At 56.5% G+C, this 16,307-nt stretch overlaps 7 protein-coding genes across 7 annotated transcripts; 3 read left to right on the top strand and 4 right to left on the bottom strand.

Annotated features, from left to right (window-relative positions):
• Window positions 1–110: 110 nt before the first annotated feature.
• Window positions 111–1,937, top strand: B0H64DRAFT_175011 (uncharacterized protein). The gene is made up of 3 exons (XM_062798827.1): window positions 111–432; window positions 495–724; window positions 788–1,937. Exons 1-3 carry the CDS (start codon window positions 293–295, stop codon window positions 1,510–1,512), a joined length of 1,095 nt encoding a protein of 364 aa, XP_062657413.1. The 5' UTR covers window positions 111–292; the 3' UTR covers window positions 1,513–1,937.
• A 218-nt stretch (window positions 1,938–2,155) lies between these two features.
• B0H64DRAFT_342981 (tRNA synthetases class I, catalytic domain-containing protein) lies at window positions 2,156–4,505 on the bottom strand. The gene is made up of 2 exons (XM_062801267.1): window positions 3,969–4,505; window positions 2,156–3,904 (listed from the first exon to the last, which is right to left on the bottom strand). Exons 1-2 carry the CDS (start codon window positions 4,358–4,360, stop codon window positions 2,314–2,316), a joined length of 1,983 nt encoding a protein of 660 aa, XP_062657412.1. The 5' UTR covers window positions 4,361–4,505; the 3' UTR covers window positions 2,156–2,313.
• Window positions 4,506–6,517: 2,012 nt separating this feature from the next.
• Window positions 6,518–6,934, bottom strand: B0H64DRAFT_442995 (uncharacterized protein; the record flags this gene model as incomplete). Its single annotated transcript, XM_062806685.1, has 2 exons — window positions 6,518–6,625; window positions 6,746–6,934. 2 exons carry the CDS (start codon window positions 6,932–6,934, stop codon window positions 6,518–6,520), a joined length of 297 nt encoding a protein of 98 aa, XP_062657411.1.
• A 1,263-nt stretch (window positions 6,935–8,197) lies between these two features.
• B0H64DRAFT_174935 (ribonuclease H-like domain-containing protein) lies at window positions 8,198–9,595 on the top strand. The gene has a single exon (XM_062798826.1). The coding sequence runs from the start codon at window positions 8,288–8,290 to the stop codon at window positions 9,320–9,322; it is 1,035 nt and encodes a 344-aa protein (XP_062657410.1). The 5' UTR covers window positions 8,198–8,287; the 3' UTR covers window positions 9,323–9,595.
• On the bottom strand, window positions 9,491–11,464 carry B0H64DRAFT_325517 (cyclopropane-fatty-acyl-phospholipid synthase; the record flags this gene model as incomplete). Its single annotated transcript, XM_062800700.1, has 5 exons — window positions 9,491–9,601; window positions 9,659–9,914; window positions 9,975–10,186; window positions 10,289–10,551; window positions 10,690–11,464. The coding sequence occupies 5 exons, from the start codon at window positions 11,462–11,464 to the stop codon at window positions 9,491–9,493; spliced, it is 1,617 nt and encodes a 538-aa protein (XP_062657409.1).
• A 1,301-nt stretch (window positions 11,465–12,765) lies between these two features.
• B0H64DRAFT_442992 (ribonuclease H2 non-catalytic subunit-domain-containing protein) lies at window positions 12,766–13,377 on the top strand (the record flags this gene model as incomplete). Its single annotated transcript, XM_062806684.1, has 3 exons — window positions 12,766–12,910; window positions 12,982–13,262; window positions 13,321–13,377. 3 exons carry the CDS (start codon window positions 12,766–12,768, stop codon window positions 13,375–13,377), a joined length of 483 nt encoding a protein of 160 aa, XP_062657408.1.
• Window positions 13,378–13,846: 469 nt separating this feature from the next.
• On the bottom strand, window positions 13,847–15,561 carry B0H64DRAFT_374752 (pyridoxal phosphate-dependent transferase; the record flags this gene model as incomplete). Its single annotated transcript, XM_062802367.1, has 3 exons — window positions 13,847–14,113; window positions 14,330–14,839; window positions 14,905–15,561. The coding sequence occupies 3 exons, from the start codon at window positions 15,559–15,561 to the stop codon at window positions 13,847–13,849; spliced, it is 1,434 nt and encodes a 477-aa protein (XP_062657407.1).
• Between the last annotated feature and the right edge of the window lie 746 nt (window positions 15,562–16,307).

Raw genomic sequence — 16,307 nt, 5'->3', positions numbered from 1 at the left:
GCCATAGCGTCAGCCATGTTGACGGCACATGGTGGGTTCCTAGGTACCGTGCCCAGGTGCCCAGGTGCCCAAGTGCGTCGCCGGTTTCCAGGTCAGGATTGTGAGGAAGCAAAAGACACCCCATCGCCGAGCTCGCCTCCTTGTAGTCCTCTTTCGACTTAAATATCCGCCGTCCACCTCCTCCGTCTACTCTTCTCAGGCCTTCGCTAATGTCTCTGCTTCAACACCACGACCGCGTCGTGCCTCCCCCCATCCGTCAGCCAAAAGCGTGCCCTCCGGTCGTTAAGCCACCATGTCCAGCACAACGGCGAGTTCGGCTGACTTCGAGGCCCATCGAAGCATCCTAGAGGATATGTACTGGGATCAGGGCAAAACAATGCGAAAAGTCATGAAAGACATGAAAGATGTCTACCATTTCGGCGCGACGTACAGGTACAATTATCCCCCGTTGTTAAGTTCTGAGTGATAGAACTGGGAGACTGACGCCCTTGAAGCTACAAGACTTACAAGTATTACCTGACGGACAAGTGGGGCAAGAAGAAGAAGACCAACAAGAAGGAGTCGTTGGCGATGCTCGAAATCAGGAAGAGACGCCGTGTAGAGGAGAACAAGGAGACCGTGTTTACTCGGCTCGACAGGGACGTGGAAGACATCAATCTCAATCGCTTTGCGAAACGGCACAAGTTGGAGATAGATGACAACACCCCTCTGCCCGAAACAAGGGGTACTACCCATCCCCTTTCCTTTCCCCATCATATCCGCAACTTCACTGACACGGGTTCAACAGTGGCAACGCCCCCGAACATCCGGTACAGGACCCCCGACATTGACACGCCGAACAACTGCCCCTCGCCGGCGAGCGAGGAAGAGCAGGCATTCGTCGAGGAGTCACACGGGTCGTATGGAGCCCACAGCCTCCAAAGCGGCGCCATGCCCTCGACTTGGCAGTACGGCGATACCTGTGTAGGCCCCCAGCCATCACACCACACGAACATGCCTATCCAATTCACCGCAAACCCCATTCCCGGATATCCAATGTCCCATGAGCCTCAGGGTTTCTCACAGAACATCGCGGGGCCCACGTTCCATCGCTCGCCGTACCGAGGTCACACTGAACTCCCTTCCCATACATCCAACATTCTCGCAGACGGGTTGTCTTCATGGGGATACAACCCACAGCCTCCCCAGCCAGCTTCGCGGGCACTGGACTTCGGAACGGTCGCTAGTGTGCCTTTCTATGCTGCGACCCAAACCCTTGGAACCATCCATACCCCGGAGCTGGCGTTGGGCATCCCGGGCAACAACATACCGCTACACGACGCTGTGGTCGGTGACAGTGTCCACCCGGTCGGAGCCATGTTACCTAACGGTGTCGACTCAGGTTCTACCATGGCCTTTTCCCACACGGACAACGACACGCTGGGTGCCGTGGATCAAGATGACGTGGGTGACGAGTTGGACGTGTTGGATAACATGGTAGGTTGGCCAAACAGGGAGGCAAGACCCATGTAGTCCAGTTGCAGTGATGCGGCGCACTTTGGGACAGTTGGGCATCGACGGTTTCCACGCAACTGGGCCGTTGAGGGATAGGGTCCACGCAACTGGGCCTTGAATGGATGGGGACCGTTGGCGGAGAGGCAGGACAAAAAGACATCCAACCTGGATGTCAGGTGCAAGGGCGAGTTCAGAGTCGGAGAGCAAGGGGGGTTTCCATTGCAGGTTCTCATATTTCTTTAGCAGTCCTTCATAACTTTACTCTTAATGATGTCTGTGCCGACGCTCAATCCCGTGAATCACGTTGCAAGAGTACTTGAGACCACTCTCACTCAAATCCACCGTGTCGCTATGATCTATCCCAAATAGCACCTTGCCTACCTAGTTCGTCAAGCCATCCACGTCTTTGGGGGCAAAACAGCTACCCTGAGGGGGCAACTACCTCAACCTATGCTGGCGAATAGGCGGCTCACAAGGTCCTGAACCCACTTCATGCGTCCCAATGACACCAAGGGCTCCTTACACTTCACTGGCCGCATGATTGGTAGGCTCTTAGGGCAAAGCGACTCCAAACCAGGCCCGCGATTCGTCGGACATTTAGTGGTACCCGTCGTCGGATGCTAACGGCGCCCTATCGCAAGCCAAAAGCATAACGCGGTCTCGTTGACCGAGCTTCATCGGCAATCAGGGGTTCGGTAATACTCAAGATATGGCCTTTTGGCTGTGCAACTTTAGGACGAGTCCACGTATTTTATCCACAACGCCAAAAGAACAGCCCGGACACAGACTGGAATGACTCCTACCCAAGATACAAGCCTATCAAGAAACGCCACCCTCCTTCGCCCCCGTCGGGATCTTGAACAACACCGCCCTGCCCTGAGGCCCCTCACCCGCAGCCTTGTCCACCCTAAAATAGCCCTTCCGCTCCAGCTGGATAATACTATCCGCCTCTACCGTCGCCAGGCCAGCATCACACACCGCTTCCGTCATCTTCGCCGTATCAGCCGCCAAAAAGTCCTCCAACCTATCATCCTTCCCCAGGCTATCCTTCGTCAAGAGGTGGTCAAACGTCCACAGCTCCGCGCCAACCAACTCACTCCCCTCGGCGGCCAACCACGTCACCTTCTTCTCCGTCTTCCTCACGTCCCCCTGCAAGTGCAGCTCCAGCCGCAGCCCCGTCACAACACCACCACCACCACCACCACCACCATCCCTCACAATCTCCCTTACAATCGCATTCCCCCAATGCATAAGCGTGATCTCCTCGCCCACCACAAACCCCACCGCATCCGCCTGCTCAACCAGCACCGTACTCGCAAACGTAACCAGCCTCACCCCCACCGCCGCATTCTTCGGATGCCTCGGCCGCTCCTCCACAAACGGCTTTCCAGGACCCCCCACCACAACCGCCACCACCGCCCCTCCCAGTCCCGTCTCCACAGCCGTATACCGCGGCGCAACCCCATCCACAACCTTCTTATTCATCGCCCACAACACGGTCCAATCCATCGTAACCGCATTCCGGCTCGGGCCCTGCCTCAGCATAAACGCGCGCAGCGCCGCCACCGTCAGCCCGCGGCGCAGAATCCCCCTCACCGTCGGCATGCGCGGGTCGTCCCACCCCGTCACAATCCCGGCATCAACGACTCTGGCGAGCTTGCGCTTGGAGAGGAAGGTGCGGACGAAGTTGATGCGGGCAAAGTCCCAGAGCTGGATGGGGCGGAGGCCGAGGGTGGTGAGGAACCAGTGGTACTGGGCGTTGCGGTCGGCGTACTCGGTCGTGCGCAGCGCGTGGGTGACGCCCTCGAGGCTGTCGACCGCGGGGCAGGCGAAGTCGTAGGTCGGGTAGATGGCGTGGGTGAGGCCGGTGCGGTGGTGGGGGGTTGGTTCCGCGGCTTGCTTCGGGGGCGCGTCGCCTTCATTTTCGGGGGCCTCCGAGTCGGATTTCGGGAAGCGGTAGATGACGGGGTCTCGCATCGCGCCGTTGAGGGAGTCGAATTCGATGCGCGCTCGGATGCAGTGCTTCTTTCCGAGCTCGGTTCCGGCTCTCATCTCCTGGAAGATGGCCAAGCTCTCTTCTGCGGGTCGGTCTCGTCGTTTGCTGGGGAGGCGGGCGAGTCGTTCTTCCTTTTGGACTGCTGGGTCCGTGTCGTCGGCGTAGGCATTCCCGTCGGCTATCATGCGCTCACAGATCTCGTACAGCTGCTGGAAGTAGTCGCTCGTGTACGTGACGCGGTCTGGTTTGATTCCGAGGAGGTGCAGGTCGTGGATGATGGATTCCTCGAACTCTAGCTTCTCCTTGGCTGGGTTTGTGTCGTCGAAGCGGACAATGAGCTTGCCGTCGAATGCCTCGTGGGCAAAATAGTCGTTGAGGAAGGCGGCTTTGGCATGGCCGATGTGTAGATACCCCCTATGTTCGATTAGCCAACCTCTCTCTGTCTTCATGATGGTTTCGCGCGGGACTCAGATCTCACGAGGGCTCTGGGGGGAACCGCGTCACCACACCGTTCTCTGTGTTTTTCAGGCCGATGTTGTAGTTACCCCCAGCTTTGCTGGCGGCAGCACGGCTTTCCTTTTCCTTGGCCTGGGCTGCCTTGATTTGCCCTTGGATTTCCGGATGGCTGGCTTCGATGAAGGAGGACCAACGGGCCACGTTAGTCAAGCTGCCCTTGCGAACAATGCCATGTGCAATTTTATTCGTCCTTAGCGTCGTCCATATGTCCTTGTCGGCGGAGCTCAGCTGGTACCCTTCCAGATAAGTGCGCAGTGTCAAATGCTGCTCGAGTTCGAATAGGACAGCTTCAACAGCCTTAAAGTCGGGAGTAGATAACCCGGGCGCCCAATTCAGAGCCCTGGAACAGGTCATGTTGAATCTGTGATGCGAGAAGCTATTGTCGTTTACAAGAAATTGTTTTGAGAAAGAGTCAAAGCAACGAACGGTTGTTTGGATTAAACAAGTTGGGGTCGTTGCAGTATTAATACCCCGCCATCGAATTGACAGGCTGCCAGTGAGTCAACGCCGATGAACCAAATTACCTTGTTAGTCAATAATAGCTGTTGGTTCTGTCTCAAAACCAACCCTGACACGATCAGGAATAACAATGATCCGGCTAAGACGAGACATTTGACTGGAATTGAGAATATACCGGCGGCCCAACACTCTGGCACTGTCTGGTGTCACATGTGTGCCATTGCTTGCATTTCTAGCGGCATTCTCTTCAACAAAGATCATTGTGTAGGGTGACAAGGGAGCCCTCGGAACAAGGCTTAACACAAAATGCAATTTTATTTGTTTGGGCACTTGAAACTATTACTTAAAGTACCTAGGTACATGGTTTGTGGTTTGGTTTGGCAGCTCTCAGCTCAGCTAGTACGAAAAAGTTCAGGTTCAATCCGTCGAGAGCCGCTGTTTATGATAAGTATGTCATCTCCTACTGGTAGCCCGCAAGACACGGAATCGCCACCTTCATGGATTCGCCGGCTGCCTCTAGAGCTCAGGATGGATATTGTCGAAGTAGCAGCCAAGTACGCCGCTTCGGGATATCCAACCCCAGTTACCCTCGGGAAGATTCACATTTGGGATATTGAATATCGTGATAATTATAGCTGGAGGCCTAAGGACTGGTTCTATGACCCCGGGCCGCAGTACCGCGCTGAAGTCTTTCGCAGTCTCAAGCAAAACCAGTCCATTCAGCCGTTTTTGTCGCTCTGTAAAAAGGCTCGAGCGGCGGCTCTAGGAAACGAGATATTTGCACTCAATATCTCGAGAGACCCCCGTTATAAGCTCGACAAGAATCGTACACCGATATGCGACTCCCGGTATCATGACTTCCTAGACCATGGTCCGCAGCGACCGGTTTTCGAAGGCGCAACGCGGGAAATAGTTTTGCTACACTTACAACTTGGTAACCGGGGGCTGGAAAAGCCACTTACTGCGCTCCGCGATCTCCTTGGGACCAAGTTACGGCGAATTCATCTGGCAGACATGTCGTATTACGGACTGTCAGAGTGGATTACATCACCACAGACGGGACGAGTCTACCGTACCTCGGAAGACCGAAATCCTAGAGCGGCAGTGGAGAGGATAGTACGAGTTACGTTGAATTCCGCTTCCCTCCCCATCGATGAAGATGTGGATGACGATGAGGTTACTCCGCCAGTTGAAGGTGAGTTTGAGGAACACGATGCCCGAGTATTCCAACTCGACCCCATCGAACACTCCGCGCGCCCCCATGAGGACATGTATCCCTATAACCAACCTGTGCAATTTGTCGAAATCCTCCGCCGGCATCGTGAGGGGAATTTGAAGATAAACAAAGGTTTCAAGAACGGGCTGGGAGAGCAAAATGGCGGTGTCAGCCGATCAAGTCAAAAGGCCTTTCGGCGAGCTGTTCGTCTCGCTGGGAAATATTTCCCGGACCTCGAGTACATCTCAATCTGTACTCCGACCGCAGACGAGAGGCCCAAAACGGGAGAATATTGAACTCAAACTGCCCATATAGCCTTTCCGATGTCCATCATCTTGACCGACCGTTCGTTGTTTGAGGTGTTCTGAAGCACGAAGCCATACGTCTTCGTCAATTTGTTTTCTTCTTCTCAAAAAGACGGGCAGAAGCTAGGGAAGGCAACGAGCGGTATACGTTGGTATAGTCGAGGTATTATTGGTAATAACCGGCATGCTGTCGCTAACCAACGGCCCCAAAAGCTTCAGTCAGCAGCTCTGAAATCGAAGGTATGTATATCAAGGACTAGCACTAGCCGAACTACTTTATAATATAGGGTTACCATCTCATTTACTTTCACTCTCTCAAGGACTACCATACACATTGGAGGCCAGTTGGCTGCGCCAGCATCACCCAAAGTTCCAGGTCAGCTGGAGGCACGCCGGTAAGATAGTCCCCAGTCCCCCCCACGACCCACTCGCAACTGTGAAACCTCCCCATTCTCTAGCGTCCAACACCGAGGTCCTGTGGGCTTGCTGTTGCCAAACTCCCAGCGGGCCGACCTCTCTCTTACCCGGGCTCTAGTTGCCGGGGATGGGGTCGCAGCCAGCAGGGACATTGCAGGTTTGGCCGAGAGGGCAGCAGCTGGCAAAGTTCACCGCGGCGGCGAAGTTCATGTTGCCACAGGTCTGTGTGAAATCTCAAGAGTCAGCTCTGGGTTGGTTGATCATTGCTGCTGCGTCGCCTTATCCAAGGTGAAGGTGAGCAGGTGATGGATGGGGGTGGGCTCATCGCGGGTCGCGACATACGTTGCCTTCCATAGTACCGCCGGTGCAGCACTGTTCCGTGTCGGCGCTTCCGTCGGGGTTGGATTGACAGACGCATCCGTACGAGCAGCCCTGGCGGGCGGAGATGACGCCAGGGTTCTCGGCGTTGGGGTTGGGGACCGCCGCGGCGAGGGTGGCAATGGCGAGGAGGATGGTAGCGGTGGCCTTCATTTTGCTTGGTTTGTTGGCGTTGAGTGTTTTGTGTGTGCTTTTCTCTTGGTGCTTTCTGTTGAGTGTGTTGTGAGAGATTGAAGCTGCTGAAAGGCGGATGGGAGACGGGTATTTATACACGAGACAGGACACTCTTGCAACGGAGTCTCCCACCATGGACGTCCTTGGACTTCCATACAGGCATGTTTCAACAAGAGGGGCCGTTGTCCTCGGTCCTTGGGTAGGATCCAGCTCCTCCTGTGCGGAATGGGAACTTTTGACGATCATCAACGGCGGCATAAACAGTCGAGTTTGGTCCTCGAGTGAAAGACAGCGTGGCTTGGCTGTGCCGTGGAGGAAGAGTTGTTGAGACTTTAAATGGCAACATTTCAAAGCTGGATCACAACAATTTCAAGTTTTTGATTGATCCTCGGCTGACCACCTCCCCCTCGAATACCAAAGATGGTTGGTTAACAAACGTAATCCCATCATAGGAGCCCCTTGCAAAATAGATAGGTACGCAGGAGGACGGTCCGAATGACTCCCTGCTCATCTATTGTTAATTCTCGTCGTTGGTTTTCTTCCATTTCCGCCCCCAAGTAAAACAGGCATGGCGAGCGGTGTGCATACCCCCCTTGGACAAATTCTGCTGTCTGTGGTTTCCAAAGTCTGAAAAGTTGAGGGAACCACTGATCCTTCAATGCTCTCATCAGGGTTATTTGGAACTTTCCGCCCTCCCCACTATCAAGGCTCTGGGTCCTTGGCCCCCACAGCATCCTCCAACGGGATAAATCGCATGGGGGATGCTTCTGCGGGATCCTGATTCGTGCTCGACCTCTCCTTTTCTCCGGGCTTACCACAGTGCCGGCGTCTACTTGAGACGGAGTGTGCGGCCTGAGCCAGCAGCGTCTTGCCCGCAGGTTAGGTCGGTACATGTACCTTAGCTATCATGTTGAACAATTGAAGGTGTGCATTTCGTGTGATCCTCTTCTATTAACTTTCGTGTTAAGGAACTTCCGTTTCACTCCATAATAGGACATGGTTGTCAGGATTGGAGAGTGTTGCCGATGTTCTGTATAAATGCACCAATGGAAGTTATGAGGGCTTCAAGTTTGAGTTTTGTGTCGCCCTGCACTTGCATTGCATGTTCATGGAGAGTGGGGAGTGGCAGGTACGGGTACCCCAACCGTTTGGAGAATCCGGTGGGGCCCGGGAGGCGCCTCGCCGAATACGGTTAGATACGCGACCTCGGTTCGTGCCTTCGCTAATCTGCAATCTCGCTGGATTTTCAACACAAAAAAGACGACCACTCACCACACCACTCACCCACCATTCACACATGATGCCGCAAACCCATTGAGAACTAATTTAACCATGTCCGGACTCTCATCGAATTGGAAGAAGCTGCAAGCCAAGATCAAAGCCGAGTCGGCCTCACAGCCTGCAGCGCCAAAGAGGAAGGCCGCCGACGAGCTTGACGACCAGCACAGTGCTGCCAAGCCAGGACCGAGGAAGAAGCAAAAGAAGCAGGATCAGCAGCGACAAGGAAACCCGAGGAAACAAACCCAGAATCAGAAACCAAACCAGTCATCAAAACCACTCGCGAAAACTGTTCCTTCAAAAGCCCCCAAACCTCCCATGGGCAACACCCAGTCCTCCAAAATCGACCCTATCCCCCCCAACCATGGCGTCGCCCCCTCCCTCGCCGTCTGGGCAGCAGACAACGGCATCTCGTCAGAATCCATAGCCGAAGCCTACGGACTCGGCATCCAGTCCAACTCCCTCCTCTCCACAGACAAACCGGGCCGGCCCAACGAGGGGCTGGCTCCCGGTGTCGAGGTAGGCAAGTACGTGGGTATCGACTGCGAGATGGTCGGCGTCGGGGAGGGCGGGCACGACGACTCGTTGGCGAGGGTTAGCGTGGTAGATTTTCATGGGAAGCAGGTCTACGACTCCTTCGTGAAGCCGCGGGAGCGCGTCGTCGACTGGCGGACCCACGTCAGCGGTGTCGCGCCGAAGCACATGGCGAGGGCGAGAACCTTTGACGAGGTGCAGGCCGAGATCGCCGACCTGCTCAAGGGCCGGATCGTGGTGGGCCACGACGTCAAGCACGATCTGCGGGTGCTGGAGCTGGACCATTCCTGGAAGATGATCCGGGACACGGCCAAGTTCTCGGGCTTCAAGAAGTACGCCAATGGACCGAAACCCTCATTACGCGTCCTGGCCCAAGAGCTACTGGGGGTTGAGATCCAGGCCGGCCAGCACTCTAGTATTGAGGATGCACGGGTGACGATGTTGTTGTTTAGGAAACACAAGCCTGCCTTCGACGTTGAGCACGCAAACCGGTATCCAGATGAGGAGAGGCCGAAACCAAAGGCCGGCAAAGGGAAGAAGACAAAAAAGCGCTGACACGGGGCGAGATCGCCCCCTGCGTCATCACAGGGTCTGTCTGGTCCCTTTCCTGACCAAGGGGAACTATTTTACTACGATACTAAAGCTATTTGACCCAAAACCCCGATGAGATCCAAACATTCCGATGATGCTCCCGCCGCCAAAGACGCATGTTGCCGCCAAAGCCTAGAGAGGAATGCCCTCCATAAGCTCCATGGCGCCCTCTCTACCGACAGTGATGATGACGTCTCCAAGCGTCTTGGTCTGGAAGCCGGCTTCACAGTACGAAAAGTAGTACTAAGGTGGTAGCTAGTCAGCATCGTGGCCACAATTCGGATCGAGTTTGGTTCTTACCTCCCACTTTCTCCGGAACACCTCGATGTCTTCCTCGTTCATGTCCGGATGGTCCCTCATCAGAGCCGGGCGAATATTGTCCTCGAAGTTCGCAAGAAACCGCTCCCTCCAGAGGCGCAACGTCTTTGCGTAATGGCCGCCAATGTTCTCGACATTCTCCACGACAAGCGTGCCCTTGGACTCGGTAGTGATGTGGTTCAGCAGCTGCGTGACGGACGGGATGTACCCGCCCGGGAAAATGTAGCGGTTGATGAAACTGCGCCAGTCATCAGTCAGCCTCTCTTTTTTGAGGGGGTGGTGGTCTTGGACAACTTACTCTTCCCTCCCTTCATACGCTGCCTGTCGGCCCTCGGGCATGGTGATACACTGAAACACGGCGATGCCCCCATCCTTCTTGAGCAGCCGGTCGACGGTGCGAAAGTATGTCGCCAGAAAGTCCTTGCCGACCGCCTCCACCATCTCCACCGACACGATCTTGTCATACCGCCCAGCATCGTCCGCACCGTCACCCGCAGCTTCGCCCACACCCTCGCCCACGCCCTCGCAGTCACTCCCACTCTTACCCTCACCACCACTCTTACCCCTCCTCACACCACCCTCCCCCTCTTGTCCAACCCTCGGCCCCCCAACCCCCCTATAATCCCTCAACAAAACCCGCACCCTCCCCTCCAGCCCGGCCTCTCGCACCCTCTTCTCAGCCCACGCCTTCTGGGCCCTTGACAGCGTCACACTAGTCACGCGACAGCCCGTCTGGCGCGCCGCTTCGATGGCGAGGGAGCCCCACCCCGTGCCGACCTCGAGGATGTGGTCTGTGGGTTTGGGGTGGAGGTGGGAGAGGAGGTGGGTGAGTTTGGTGTGTTGGGCTGTGGAGAGGGGGTCTTCTCCCTTCTTTTCTGCTTGGGAGGGGTTGTTGATGGGGTTGGTGACGGGGTTGGTGGGGGTGGGGGTGGTTTGGAGGGTGGGAATGGGAGTGGGAGTGGGAATGGGAGCGGAAGTGGTTGTCGAAGTCGAAGTCGGAGTTGAAGTAGGACTGGTCGGCCAGATCGGGCAGGAGTAGGTCATGTCGGGGGACAGAAATGCCGCAAACAGGTCGTTTCCAAGGTCATAATGCGCTGCGGCATTGCGGAGCGCCGCCTCGGCTGTGTTGGGCGTTGTTGCTGTTGCTGTCGAGCGGGTGATGAGCGTCGCGATGGGGGAGAGAACCGTGCTAAGCAGGGAGGACAGCCGGGTGGTGCCGTTGCTGAGGCGCGCGCGGTTCAGGACGAAGAGCCGGAAGAAGGCGGTCAGGTCGTCGCAGGTCACCTCCTCGAGGAGGTAGGACTCGGCGAAGCCCATGTCGGCGAGCAGGAGGAGGCGGGGGTAGAAGAGTGGAGAGGTGACGGTGAGGGTCACGATGGGGTTGGTGAGGGAGGCAGCGCCGTAGCTGTCGACGCTGGCGTTGTCTTTGCTGTCGGTGTTGCTGTTGTCGTTGGTGTTGTTGTTGCCATCACGATCGATGTTCACATGGTCGTTAGCCGGGGAGACAGTGGCCTTGACATCGTCGAGCGGCCTGCCAAAGACATGGCGTTCTCTATAAGGTTCATCGATGAGGATCAGGGTGCCGACCTTGGTGGAGGACAAGTGAGACAAGATGACCGGCCTGGCGATATAGATGGCTGTGTTAGAGACGATACTGCGCAGCCTGTTACGGGGATAGGCTGCGCCAGAGATGAGACTGCTCAACCTGTTGCGAAGATAGGTCGCACCGCCGTGGAAGAGCTGCGAGAGGAAACCGATGAGGCGGAAACGGGAAGTCGAGGGTGCCATGATAGCGGTAGCCAGTGTCGCCGAACAGCGGATGGTAGTAGCTAGCTTAGGGGTACCTCTTCTCTAGTGTGAGATGATGGCGGATGAGTTGTTGACATGGAGAACCATCAGTGGTTCATCATATTAGTGCCATTAATACAAAGAGACAGGAGGAGAATGACTTACAAAGGCGACCTAAAGATGCCATCTGCAGGTGAATGGAAAAAGCATGCAGGTGGTGTCTTAGATGACATAGCGGCCAGCTACAAACAAGGTTTGTCTGGTGATCTAAGGGGGTCTTGGAGCCATGCGATGCTCAGTAACTCTCCTAAATGCTCTCATCCTAACCTTGGTCCCGGTATTACGTCTGCCACAGTGTGTAAGGGATGGGCTAGACCAGTCACTTTGTTTGGGCTGGAGATCGTGACTGCTCCGAAACAAGATGAACATGGTTGGAGTGTTTCTTCTAGAAGGAGTGGCGACCGGGTGACCAAGCCATTGACTCACCGTTTCCCTACTACTCAGCTTGTAGGCTACATTATGATTGGGTCTCTCTTATTTCTATACTAGTCATGGTGGTTAAAGTGGGCAACCTCGAGATCCCACGCGGTGTTGGCCTCATTAACCCGTGGTATTGGGACGCTGTGGACGAGGTGAGTCACCCGCGTTCGTTTGTCTCTACGGATCACGACTGAGGATTGGCCATACTGTGTTGGATGCAGGACCTTTTTTGCATATCGATAGCGAGGGTGTGACGCACTTGAGGGCTAGTGAATTGACTTGAAGCATTCCTTCCGGCCCCTGCTCTAGTTCAATTGTAATTGGGTTCAATGGGCTTGAGCTGATCATGAACTCTCAGGTTGGAGCAAATACCATTACTCAACCTTCGGAGGTGTACCATCTGGGCCCTGGGTTCGAACGGTTTAGAGGTAAAGCATCGCTCTCATCCTCGTCTTTCTAGGAACACACCATGCAGAATTGCACGGTCCGAGGAGCGGGATGGAGTGCATAGACTGACTGCGGGATCATTTGACTCTTTGATTGAGGATAGTGTGTTGGTCGCGGCACAATTGGATGAGCGAGGAGGCGTGCCTGCCCGTCCGTTGATGTTAGGGTGGAAGAAAGAGGGGTCCCAGTCCACTCAGTTCCAGGTTGGGATGAATTTGGTGCCAGGGGTGCCCCACAGGGCTGCAGAAGGCTTGCAGGGATCCCTTGAGCGGTCGCGCGTTGACCGCGTTCCACTTAAACTTCGCTCCATCAACGCGTCTCATCCGTCTTCTCAACTTAAAAGAGTACAACTCAAAGCCATCCAACCTTACAAAATGTCACAGCCAATGCTCACCCTGAAATCGGACAAGTCCTCAGAGGACACCCCCAAAGCGACACCCCACCTCCTCCCCTGCCGCGTCAACCACAACGGTCCTGTCGAGCCCGCCCAATCTTTCTGGAACCCCAAGACCGCCCAAGGTGAGAAGAATCCACCCCAAAATCCGTTGATTGTACAGTTTCGAAGATGTCACTAACCCTCTATTCCTCAGATGGGACGAGGACATCCTACTTCCGCGGCCGCAAGCTTCAGGGCAAGGCCGTAAAGCTACCCGAGGGGTATCGCGGCGCCGTCGCAGCCACCTCGACCGCCGAGCAGGCTTTGGAACGGTCAGGGGCCGAGGTTATTGACCTCGAGCCCGAGATGCCCCAGGGGAGCCTGCAGGTTCAGGCCGAGTTTGACGAGATGATTGTTTGGGGACATGAGGCTGGTGTGGATGCTTCGGATCCCTACCTGAGGGGTGCCGAGGAGTGGCTGGCGCTCGCGGAGAAGGTGCGTTAACTGTTGTGGTTGTCGATGTCACGGTGTTGCTGACTTCCTTACCGCATAGATACACGCGTATCCAACACCGGCGTCCAAGGAGACAGAAGTAATAACACTATCGTGACAGCACGGCCCATAATGTACGGTATAGGATGGCCCGCCCACCATTTCGCTCTCAACTATATAGCTACGGCATGAAATGCCCATGAGAGTACGTTATGCGATCTAATGTCGACGTTACGGGTTGTCCCCCGCAGCGTAAGCGCATGACCTGAGAGCTGTCCGCGGTTTTGCGCCCCGGGTGCCTTGGAAGGCGCCGAGCCCATTCGGTTCTGGGAGATAGACAGGGCGGTACGGGACCCGAGGGGCCAAGGAAGCAGACAGCCGGTGAGGAAGAGGTTTGAGGTGCCAACTGGAAATAGAATACCACAGAGGGCTTACACAGTCCACACCCCCCAAGGCAAAGTTTAGCCGACCACGTTAATTACAATCCCGCGAGCTTGCGGACACTGATTATGGATGGTTTAATTCTAGAACGCGAGGGCAGGATAAATAACCAGAGTAACCTCTCCCATTTCAATGCACCATACCCGCTACTTGAATGCCCCCGTATCCGACTTTCCACTCCTCTCCCCAACCCCCCCCTTCCCTCCGTCCTCCAACACGCTCCTAACCACCCTCCCCAGCCTCGCCACACCCTCAACAATATCCTCCTCATCCACCCACGAAAAGCTCAGCCTCAAATTCCGCGGAAACTTCACCGCCGCCTCGTCCCCGGCCACCTCAAAGATCGCCCCCGGCCCAACCACCAACTCCTCCTCCACCCTCGCCCGCTCCGCCACCACTCCCGCATCCACCCCCTCCGGCAGCGTCAACCACAAAAAATACCCCCCATACACCTCCCCGCCATCCTCCACCCCCTCGCCCACCCCCCCAACCCCATTCCCCCCCCAAACACTAACCCCCAACGCCCCCAACACCCTTCTCACCTCCCCCACCATCAACCCATACCTCCTGCACAACCCCGGCCTCACCACCCTTTCCACATGGCCCCTCAACCCCCCCTCCCCACTTACACTCAAAAACCGCCACACGATCGCCGCCGCGAACTGGCTCGCCGCGCCCCCGCTGCGGTTGGTGCCCGTGGCGGCGAACCCGGCGGCGAACCCGGGGCTGGCGTGGATCCAGCCCGTGCGCACGCCGGGGCCGACGAGCTTGGAGAAGGAGCCGTTGGATATGGCGTGGCCGAAGCGGGGGTGGGGGGTATGGCCCTGGGGTTCGTGCGGGGAGGGGGGGAGGGCGGCGTCGATTTGGGAGAGGAGGGGGAGGGGGGGGATTGGAGGCAATGGGGATGGGGGTGCGGATGGGGTGGTGGGAGATGGAGGGGTGGGGGAGACGGGCCATTGGAGGAGGTCGTAGACGTCGTCGCTTATGATGAGGGCGTCGTGCTTGCGGGCGAGGTGGACGAGTTGCTGGCGGCGGAAGAGCGGCATGGTTTTGCCGGAGGGGTTGGCGCAGGTTGCGACGAGGTAGATGACGTGGCGGTAGAGTTTGCGGTCGGGGGAGGGGTGTTTGGAGGGGTGGTTCTGGGATGGGAGTTAGTACTGGCATCACTTCCAGGTAGACAGACAGACGGAAAGAGAGAACGCACCTCCCACGGCTCCTCCTCACACTCCCTCAACCGCCTCTCCAGCACACCCACATCCACCCCGACCTCATCCTCCGGCACGGCACGCAGCCTTCCATGGAACCCGCAGTCCTCAAAGATGGCACACGCCAGAAAGTAGCACGGCGCAACCACCCACACGGCGCGCGTGTAGCCCGGGTCGGTAAACGACTGCAGCACACACGCCAGCGCCTGGCTGGCCCCGCCCGTGATGGCGAACTCGTCCGCCGTCATGTTGCCGCCGTCACTGCCACTCCCTCCACCCCCACTCTCACCACTCTCACCACCACCCCTACCCCCCTTTAACTCTCTATCACCGGAAGAGTTCCAAGCCCCCGCATAAGCATAAACACCCCCCAACCACCGCGCCAACTCCTCCCTCAGCGGCTGGTACCCCGGATCCGGCGCATACTGCAGCACAGGCACGGCCAGCTCCGGGTTCGAGAGGACATAGGTGGCGGCGGCCTGCAGGCCTGCGGCGGGGAGGAGGCTCGGGGCGGGCCAGCCGCGGAGGAGGTTGATTAGTTTCTTTTTGGGGGTTTGTGGAGGGGGTTGTTGGGGTGGGTTGGTGTCGGTGGTGATGGTGGTGATGGTGGGGGGGTTGGCGGTGTTGGTTGTGGGTGTGGTTTGGAGTGTCGTCATGGCGGTTGTTGTTGTTGGAGCGTCGAGTTGTGAGCGGGTGTATTTAACTGAGGGAGGGTCGAAGAGGCGAGGCAAACTGGTTTGAGGGGAATTGGAGAGCGGGGACAGTCTGCGGGGCAAGTACGGGCGAAATCTTAAGAGGCAAGAAGAATACTTCATACCGCGGGCAGTTGATGTCTGGCCAGCTCAGCTTGTCAGACTTTACCCAAGTTGTCTCGTGAGTGGTTTGCCCGAGCTGTCGTCAGCAGAGAGGGGCTAAATAACTAACGCCACACGTCACCAGTCGTTCACCAACGTGCCACAGCCACCACCGTCAAAGAAATTGATCATGATAGTTTCTGTCGAGAGACTGTAGAGCCGCTAAACTGTGTACTGTAGCTACACTAACCTATTCGTGCCATCGGAAGCCACTCGTATTCAGCGCCGCGCGCTCGTGACGGCCCAGCTAAAACCCGTCCATCATTCATACGTCCACACTCAATATGAGAAGTATCTTTGCTTCTCCGGTCCATCTCAGAGGCCAGACACACAAGACATCAATCGTGTCTTGCTCAGTTGTTCAGTCGCCGGCTAAAGCTCCTCGACAGCCCGCCAACCGCAAAAAGAAAAAGCACGAGCAACCGAGGGTCCTGCCGCCGTCCCACCTCGTAGTCCGTTTTATGCCCCATCCACGCCCGCACCGCCGTTAATTGAAGCCCGATATTCGGGCCTCTGTGCCTGGATTCGTTTCCAGACTGCCACGCCCA

The sequence above is a fragment of the Chaetomium fimeti genome, assembly GCF_033439085.1.
Source record: "Chaetomium fimeti strain CBS 168.71 chromosome Unknown B0H64scaffold_5, whole genome shotgun sequence".
Classification (NCBI taxonomy): domain Eukaryota; kingdom Fungi; phylum Ascomycota; class Sordariomycetes; order Sordariales; family Chaetomiaceae; genus Chaetomium; species Chaetomium fimeti.
Note: the sequence above shows the minus strand (reverse complement) of the source record. Positions and strands in the feature narration are given on the sequence as shown.